Genomic DNA, 9,533 nt, shown 5'->3' with positions numbered 1-9,533 from the left:
TTAAGTATATACAAAATAACTTTCATAACCTCGAAGTGGTCGAAAATATTAGACAAATGGTCGCGTCTCTTATGCTAATTGTAGTAAAAAAAAATCTGAAAATGAAACTGAACAAACAAGAAATTGGAGTGGTGAGGGAAAGATGTGGTAACAGCTTTGAAGTTAAGTGAAAGGTAGTCTACTTAGACAGACAGACAGACCCGACCGAGACCCTAGAAAACACATAGACAACAGAACAATGACAAGAGACAGAATGACCCAGAGGTAGAACTCCTCCGATGTAAGGTACTTTACTCCCTCCTACCTCTTCTCACCTCCTCTCATCCTCTCTCTCCTCTCCTTCTTCTCTCACTCTCTCTCTCTCCTCCCTCCTCTCTATCGTACACGATCTCGTTCTTTCCCCTTTTTCTCTCTTTTCCCTCCTCATTTCTCTTCCCTCTCTTCTCTCTCCTCCTCTCCACCCATCCTCCTCACACTCTCTATCTCTTTCCTTCTTTTCTCTTTCTCTCTTTTTCTCTCTTTCTCCTCTCTCCTCCCCTCCCCACGCACTCTCCCCCTTCATCACTCTCACTCTCTCTCCCAAGCTCCCTACTCCTCCTCTCAACTCTGCTATCTCCACTCCCCTCCTCTCCTTCCCCATCACCTCCCCCCCTCCTCCTCTCTCCGTCTCTCTCCCCCCCCCTCCGTCGTCTCTTCGCCTCACTCCGCCACCTTCTCCCCCCACTCCTTTCCCCATGCACCCCTCTACCCAACACCACACCACCCCCCCCACTCGCGACCCTGTCCCACCTCCCCACCCCAACACAATACCTTCCCACCACAATCCAACACTCTCTCACTCCCGACCGACCCACCACAGCTTCGCCACTCCCAACTACATCCCTCCACCTCAACCGTCTCTCACGCACTACATCCTCCACCCCCCCCCCGACACACTCCACCCCCACTCTCCCCCCGACCTCTCCCACACCACACCCTCAGCTGACTTCCTCCTCCCCCCTCGCTCTACCCCGCCCCACCCCCACACAACTCACACACACGCCCGAGTCACCACATTCCCACCCCCGACCCCCTCCATCCTCCCTAATCCACACTCCCTCTCTCTTCCCATCCCTCCACTCCCTACTCCTCTACCTCTCCCTCGTCTCTCTCTCTCTCCTTCTCTCTCTCTCTTTTTTCAATCGTTCCTCTCTCCCTCTTCTCATCCTTTTTTTTTTTTCTTCCCCTTCCTCTCTCTCTTTTTCCCCCTCCCCCCCTCCTCTCTTTTTTTTATTTTTTTTTTCTTATTTCTCCTCCCTTCTTCTCTCTCTCTCTCACTCGCTATCCCTCCCCTCTCACTCATTCATCTTCTCTCTCTCTCCTCCTCCTTCTCCCCTCTCTCTCTCTCTCTCTCACTCAGTCGCTCTCTCCTCACTCTCTCTTCTCTCCTCATCTCCCTCATCTCTCTCTCTGTTCCTCTCTGAGTCTCACTCCTCCTGAAGTCGCTCTCTCTCCTCTCTGAGTCCCTCTCCCTCTTCTGAGTCCTCTCTCCTCTGTCTGAGTCTCCTCTCGCTCTCTCTCTGTCTCTCTCTGAGTCCTCCTTCCTCCCTCCCACACCTACACCCCCGCTTCACCCGCATTCTCCTTCTAGCTCTCTCTCTCTCACTCACTTCTGAGTCACTTCTCTCTCTCTCTCACACAGAGTCTCTCCTCTCTCTCTCTCATCTGAGTCTCCTCTCCCTCCCCTTACACTCTGTCCTATCACTCTCTCTCAGAGTCCCCCCCCCCCCTCCTCTCAACACTATCGGATCTCTCTTCAGAGTCTCCCCCCTCTCTCCCCTCTCTCCTCTCCCGACTTCTTCATCTGATTCTCTGCGTTCATCTCTCTCTCACTGATTCTCCCCGCCTCACCTCTCTCTTCTCTCCCAACCCTCCTTCATCTTCCTCCTCTCTCTCTTCTGAGACTTCTTCCCTTCTTCTCTCGTCCTCGTCTCTCCTGTGTTCCCTCTCTCTCGTTCTACAACTCCAACTTCATCTCCAAATCTATCTCTCTCTCCAGCTCTCTCTCTGCCGATCTCACCTCTCTCTCGTCCTCTCCCTCTCTCTCATTCTCATCTCACTACTTCTCTCTCTCTCTCTCTCTGATCTCTCTCTCTCTCTCTCTCTCTCTCTCTCTCTCTCTCTCTCTCTCTCTCTCTCTCTCTCTCTCTCTCTCTCTCTCTCTCTGTCTCTCTGTCTCTCTGTCTCTCTGTCTCTCTGTCTCTCTGTCTCTCTCTCTGTCTCTCTGTCTCTCTCTCTCTGTTTCTCTCTGTGTCTCTGTCTCTCTGTCTCTCTGTCTCTCTGTGTCTCTGTGTCTGTCTGTCTGTCTGTCTGTCTGTCTGTCTGTCTCTCTCTCCCTGTCCGTCTGTCTGTCTGTCTGTCTGTCTGTCTCTCTCTATCCGTCTGTCTGTCTGTCTGTCTGTCTGTCTCTGTGTCTCCCTCTGTCGGTCTCTCTGTCTCCCTCTGTCGGTCTCTCTGTCTCCCTCTGTCTCTCTCTCTCTGTGTGTCTCTCTCTGTCTGTCTGTGTCTGCCTGCCTGCCTGCCTGCCTGCCTGCCTGCCTGCCTGCCTGCCTGCCTGCCTGTCTGTCTGCCTGCCTGTCTGTCTGTCTGTCTGTCTGTCTGTCTGTCTGTCTGTCTGTCTGTCTGTCTGTCTGTCTGTCTGTCTGTCTGTCTGTCTGTCTGTCTGTCTGTCTGTCTGTCTGTCTGTCTGTCTGTCTGTCTGTCTGTCTGTCTGTCTCTGTCCCTCCCTCCCTCAATGTGAATCGAAGGAGTATACAATATCCTACCATCTTCCAAAGACAAGGTGTGTCATCATTATCAGTGTAGTTACTAAGGCTTACATAGACATAAGAATATTGACATCAGAGGGAGCTTTAGAATTGGATGCATCGAGGCTCTTTGATTCTTGGTTTCGTGAAGCTTATGTGCTTTCATCTCATGAGACTTGTAATTCTTTTAGTATGTGTTTTCTTACATTACTGTTCTTGAAGCATTAGATAAAACAAAAACTATTTATGGAAAATATATAGATTATATTCATACTTTATAAAGATTTATGAATATTTTCTGTGTGTAAAATCTTGCATCAATTATTACATATAACCAAATCTAGAACATAAAATATTGACCCAAAGTCCTCATATAAACAACACAATTTTTTTATTTTTAAAAATGTACAATAAATTATTAATGTACAAAAGCATCAGTTTTGACTTATCATAAGTCAGATTTTAGGAAATAGTCTATGTATTACTGAAGGAGATAAAAATAGCTTGTGTAAAAAAGAACTACACTTTATTAACATAAAACACTTTTAAATCAATGCATATAAATATGACAAAAATATCAATATTAAAACTAACATGACAGAACTGCCCAGCCTGTAAAACAGACATTAAGTAGGTAAATAATGAGTCATGCATGTGCATTTATATAAATGATAAAAAAATTTCAAACTATTACTAAAAATCAAAAAGTGGAAGACCTACAAAGATGACTATCATAACTATCTATGAGAAATGTAAAGCATCTGCACAGAAGCTGGCTAACATTTAATAATGCTGAAAATAATCTTTGCTTATGATTTTAAAGTTGCTAGCTGCTCTATAAGAGTATTTCCTGAAAAAGAGTGGTCTGAACAGTTATACTAACTCTGCAATAAAGTGATCTGATTTAGTATCTAAATATGATTTCTTCCTCTGAGGGTACTTCTCAATTAATTTACAGCCTTAAATATGAATGGCACATTGATTTTTTTTATTTGCCAGCTGCCTTATTCTCAATCTCCTGTGAAAATAAATTCTCAGTGTAATGCAATGCAATGACTGGGCAAATTACAGGATACAGGATACAGAACATTACAGATTCCCACACTTTTGTTGGCACTTTAACTTGAACTGAAAATAAACCGTGAGTAATATAGCTTGTGCATGAAGACCAATACTCCTAGCCTTTCAGATACAATAACTCATTTTTTTGCTATTCTTTTTACAATCCTTTAATATACTTATTTTTATTTCAATTTTCATTATAAAATTTACATAAAGTTTACCAATGTGTTAATAATAATAATAATAATCTTTTTTTTTTTAATACATGTGTTTCCAAATTTTATCTACTTCTATAAAGGAACTCTTCTCTTAAAGTCATTCTAAGTAAGACATTTATAACACGGACTATATACATAATTGAAGAAAAATAAATACAAGATATAATTACGCTGTTCAGTGTTGTAAGCTGCCATTCAAACATTTGGTCTGAAATCATTTGACACACAACAGAAGTCACCTGATATCATCTTTAGCTTTTAGAATTAATGGAGGCTCTACAATTTATACTCAGGATGAAAACACACGGTAGCCACTCTACAGAACGTCCTTTATATGGCACTCCCTTGTAATGTATCAGCAGTTTTTATTAGTTGATGCCTTAAAAATCACCAAATTGAAAATTAGTTGATGCCTTAAAAATCACCAAATTGAAAAGAGTCTTTTCCCCCTTATGTTATTTACTTCATGTTGTAATCTTCCTTTCTCCAAAAAGATGATATCAATCACTTCAAATGATACATTATTTTTTAAAAAATGGATGATCATGGACAACACAACATATATTGAGATAAGGAAAGTTAAAAAAAAAAAAAAAAAAAAAAAAAAAAAAAAAAATATGGTCACTACACATCACAAAGTACATATCAAATACTAGTTCTACAGCATTAGCATCTTTTACATATCTAAAACACCAAATACAGACACTAATCCTAAGTTTTTAATAGAGAGAATCCATCTGACATTAATACTTAAAGGAGGTCCCTAGCCTTAGCTTAGGCATTATCTGAGTACGAATTCTGGAGATACACAGGAAAAAGCAATCAAGTGTTTTATGAAATGGAGTCTCTTTTATTTTATAAAAATTTAATTTATGGACGATATTTTTTGTTACTTGATCCTGTGTATCAGCTCATTCAAATCTTCCAAAAGCAGGCATTTAGGAAGCTAATGATCAGTACACTTTTATAATACCACTGAAGCAATCCATGCCCTTGAAAAAGTGAATTTACAATGAGTTCTCTGTACATTTTTAAACAATGACCCAATGACATTTAAAAGAGAGAAAGAAAAGTACACAGAATTAAAAGAAGTGAACTGCTGATACTGTGAATAGCATAGGCTGTGTTGTGCTAATTAAAGATGTGAAAAACTGTGTCATAGCATTCAGGTACTTTTAAAAATCTTACAGAAAAGTGCTTATTTGTCACACAAAAAGCTTTAAGAGGCAGACAATAGTACATCTACACACATAATTGATATTCATCAAGGAGATTCCATGATTCTGAGTATTTTCATGTAATGCTGTGACTGTCAACCTTTTTTTCCCTACAAGAAATTTTAGTCAGTCGCAGACTTCTTGGTGAAGGCAGTAAGGGATGACATTTCTGACGGTTCTGTGGCCAGGCGACTGAATTCGATCTCCTCCCCGGTGCTGCTCTGCGTATCTGCATGGGAGAGGTAACAGGTTAGCGTCTGTATGGAATGCTTCTGCCCTTTATAAATGGAGTAATACTTTGTCACACATTTCAACTGTCAGAAAACCTGCTCAATACCATATTGGAATAAATTCTAGAAAATTAAAAATTTCATGGCTCCTTCCCTCTGAAAACCCAACGACCATGTCATTACGATGTCATTGCAACAAAGTATTTTATAAACCAAACTGTTCAGACACAATTCAGTGTTATCAGAGAAACTTTATAATTCTAAACCTAAATTATCAGAATGGAATATTACTCTTCTCCATTCATCATTTATATACTTATGTAAATACTTCAATAGCCATATTCAAACCACTGACTATGATGCAACTAATGGCTCTTTGTTATAATTCTTTTGATACAAATGATACCATTACTCTGTAAAAGGAAGGGTCAACTATGCATAGAATAGGATTTATCTTAAAATTTAAAAAATTTAGGTTTACACGATTACAGTTCCAAATTAAATCAGAACTGTAAAGTCCTGTAGATTATAATGTTACAGCTGCAAGAAACACTGATTAAAGAAATTAATCAACAGAAAAATACTAACCAAGATTAGCATATACTAAATTAAGGTCATTAATGTCATTTTTTGCACCAAAATGAGCTGTGATATCTATGAAAAGAAAACTAATACATAATCTTTGATGATACTGATGACAGGAAATGTAACCAAAGGAATAATGAAGTTTGTCTCAAAGGAGGAGAAGGAGGAGAAGCAGAAGAAGGAGGAGAAGCAGAAGAAGGAGGAGAAGCAGAAGAAGGAGGAGAAGCAGAAGAAGGAGGAGAAGCAGAAGAAGGAGGAGAAGCAGAAGAAGGAGGAGAAGCAGAAGAAGGAGGAGAAGCAGAAGAAGGAGGAGAAGCAGAAGAAGGAGGAGAAGCAGAAGAAGGAGGAGAAGCAGAAGAAGGAGGAGAAGCAGAAGAAGGAGGAGAAGCAGAAGAAGGAGGAGAAGCAGAAGAAGCAGGAGAAGCAGGAGAAGGAGGAGAAGCAGGAGAAGGAGGAGAAGCAGGAGAAGGAGGAGAAGCAGGAGAAGCAGGAGAAGCAGGAGAAGGAGAGAAGCAGGAGAAGGAGGAGAAGCAGGAGAAGGAGGAGAAGCAGGAGAAGGAGGAGAAGCAGGAGAAGGAGGAGAAGGAGGAGAAGGAGGAGAAGCAGGAGAAGGAGGAGAAGCAGGAGAAGCAGGAGAAGGAGGAGAAGCAGGAGAAGCAGGAGAAGGAGGAGAAGGAGGAGAAGCAGGAGAAGGAGGAGAAGCAGGAGAAGGAGGAGAAGCAGGAGAAGGAGGAGAAGCAGGAGAAGGAGGAGAAGCAGGAGAAGGAGGAGAAGCAGGAGAAGGAGGAGAAGCAGGAGAAGGAGGAGAAGCAGGAGAAGGAGGAGAAGCAGGAGAAGGAGGAGAAGCAGGAGAAGGAGGAGAAGCAGGAGAAGGAGGAGAAGGAGGAGAAGGAGGAGAAGAGGAGAAGGAGAGAAGCAGGAGAAGGAGGAGAAGGAAGAGAAGCAGGAGAAGGAGGAGAAGCAGGAGAAGGAGGAGAAGCAGGAGAAGGAGGAGAAGCAGGAGAAGGAGGAGAAGCAGGAGAAGGAGGAGAAGGAGGAGAAGCAGAAGAAGGAGGAGAAGCAGGAGAAGGAGGAGAAGCAGGAGAAGGAGGAGAAGCAGGAGAAGGAGGAGAAGCAGGAGAAGCAGGAGAAGCAGGAGAAGCAGGAGAAGCAGGAGAAGCAGGAGAAGCAGGAGAAGCAGGAGAAGCAGGAGAAGCAGGAGAAGCAGGAGGAGGAGGAGGAGGAGGAGGAGGAGGAGGAGGAGGAGGAGGAGGAGGAGGAGGAGGAGGAGGAGGAGGAGGAGGAGGAGGAGGAGGAGGAGGAGGAGGAGGAGGAGAAGGAGAAGAAGAAGAAGAAGAAGAAGAAGAAGAAGAAGAAGAAGAAGAAGAAGGAAGAAGAAGAAGAAGAAGAAGAAGAAGAAGAAGAAGAAGAAGAAGAAGAAGAAGAAGAAGAAGAAGAAGAAGAAGAAGAAGAAGAAGAAGAAGAGAGGAGAAGGAGGAGGAGAAGGAGAAGGAGGAGGAGAAGGAGGAGGAGAAGGAGAAGGAGGAGGAGAAGGAGGAGGAGAAGGAGGAGGAGAAGGAGAAGGAGGAGGAGAAGGAGGAGGAGAAGGAGGAGGAGAAGGAGGAGGAGAAGGAGGAGGAGAAGGAGGAGGAGAAGGAGGAGGAGAAGGAGGAGGAGAAGGAGAAGGAGGAGGAGAAGGAGGAGGAGAAGGAGGAGGAGAAGGAGGAGGAGAAGGAGGAGGAGAAGGAGGAGGAGAAGGAGGAGGAGGAGAAGGAGGAGGAGAAGGAGAGGAGAAGGAGGAGGAGAAGGAGAAGGAGAAGGAGAAGGAGAAGGAGAAGGAGAAGGAGAAGGAGAAGGAGAAGGAGAAGGAGAAGGAGAAGGAGAGAGAAGGTGAAGAGGAGAGAAGGAGAAGGAGTAAGGAGTAAGGAGAAGGAGTAGAAGGAGAAGGAGTAAGAGAGGAGTAGAAGGAGAAGGAGAGGAGTAGAAGGAGAAGGAGAAGAGAAGGGAAGAGAAGGAAGGAGAAGGAGAGAAGAGAGTGTAGAAGGAGTAGAAGGAGAAGGAGGAGTAGAAGGAGAGGAGAGAAGGAGAAGGAGTAGAAGGAAAAAAAAAAAAAAAAAAAAAAAAAAAAAAGGGGGGGGGGGGGGGGGGGGGGGGGGGGGGGGGGAAAGGAGAGAAGGAAGAAGGAGAAGGAGTAGAAGGAGAAGGATGAAGGAGAGGGAGAAGGAGAAGGAGAAGGAGATAGAAGTAGAAGGAAGGAGATAGAGAGGGAGTAGAAGGAAGGAAGGAGGAAGGAGTGAAGGAGAAGGAGAGAAAGAGAGAGAGGAAGAAGGAAGTAGAAGGATAGAGATAGGAGAGAAGAGAGAAGGAGAAAGAGAAGGAGAGGAGAAGGAGTAGAAGGAGAAGGAGTAGAAGGAGTAGAAGGAGAAGGAGTAGAAGGAGTAGATGAAGGAGAAGGAGTAGAAGGAGAAGGAGAAGGAGAAGGAGGAGTAGAAGGAGTAGAAGGAGTAGATGAAGGAGAAGGAGTAGAAGGAGAAGGAGTAGAAGGAGAAGGAGTAGAAGGAGAAGGAGTAGAAGGAGTAGGAGTAGAAGGAGAAGGAGTAGAAGGAGAAGGAGTAGAAGGAGAAGGAGTAGAAGGAGAAGGAGTAGAAGGAGTAGGAGTAGAAGGAGTAGGAGAAGGAGTAGAAGGAGTAGGAGAAGGAGTAGAAGGAGAAGGAGAAGGAGTAGAAGGAGTAGGAGTAGAAGGAGAAGGAGTAGAAGGAGAAGGAGTAGAAGGAGTAGGAGTAGAAGGAGTAGGAGAAGGAGTAGAAGGAGTAGGAGAAGGAGTAGAAGGAGAAGGAGAAGGAGTAGAAGGAGAAGGAGAAGGAGTAGAAGGAGGAGTAGAAGGAGAAGGAGTAGAAGGAGGAGAAGAAGGAGAAGGAGGAGGAGAGGAAGAAGAAGAGGAAGAGGAAGAAAAAGAAAAAGAGGATGAAGAAGAAGGAGGAGGAGATAAATAAAAGAAGAAGGAGAAGAAAGAGAAGGAGAAGAAGATGGACAAAGAATTCAAATAGAGACAAACAAGAGGAAAAAAAATACTGACACTCTTTTATTTCTTTCAGTGTTCCTTTTTGTGCAAATCAGACTTTAACTAAATATGTATGTACCTGTTACATTTATGAAATGCTACTTTTAATAAAAAGAGAGACAAAATATTTACCAATTATTATTATTATTTTTTTTTTTTGATTCTTATAAACTTGACTGTTACAATTAATCATTTACTTCAGTATTGTAAATGCTGGTGCACAACAGAGACACAAATGGAAGATGGAACAATATATTTAGACTCCAATCCTATCCATCAATTGTAACATCAATGTGATTCCCAAATATGATTGCCTCTCCTTTTATACAATAATATTTATATTGAGCATTTTCACTCAATCGTCACAATGTTATTCAACTTCTTAAAATTTTTAC

General features: G+C 43.0%; 1 protein-coding gene across 5 annotated transcripts in view; it reads right to left on the bottom strand.

Moving 5' to 3' along the window:
• Positions 1-3,295: 3,295 nt before the first annotated feature.
• Positions 3,296-9,533, bottom strand: part of LOC125041792 (protein wntless-like) — a 32,314-nt gene continuing 26,076 nt past the window's right edge. For 4 of the 5 annotated variants that reach the window (XM_047637090.1, XM_047637092.1, XM_047637091.1 and 1 more), the window contains one exon: positions 3,296-5,512. In XM_047637090.1, coding sequence (XP_047493046.1) covers positions 5,406-5,512 — 107 coding nt within the window. In that variant the 3' untranslated portion in view covers positions 3,296-5,405. Of the gene's footprint in view, positions 5,513-9,094 lie in introns of those variants that run through there. The other variant, XM_047637094.1, reaches the window with a different exon arrangement.

Source organism: Penaeus chinensis, chromosome 31 (assembly GCF_019202785.1).
Source record: "Penaeus chinensis breed Huanghai No. 1 chromosome 31, ASM1920278v2, whole genome shotgun sequence".
In the NCBI taxonomy this organism is placed as follows: domain Eukaryota; kingdom Metazoa; phylum Arthropoda; class Malacostraca; order Decapoda; family Penaeidae; genus Penaeus; species Penaeus chinensis.
Note: the sequence above shows the minus strand (reverse complement) of the source record. Positions and strands in the feature narration are given on the sequence as shown.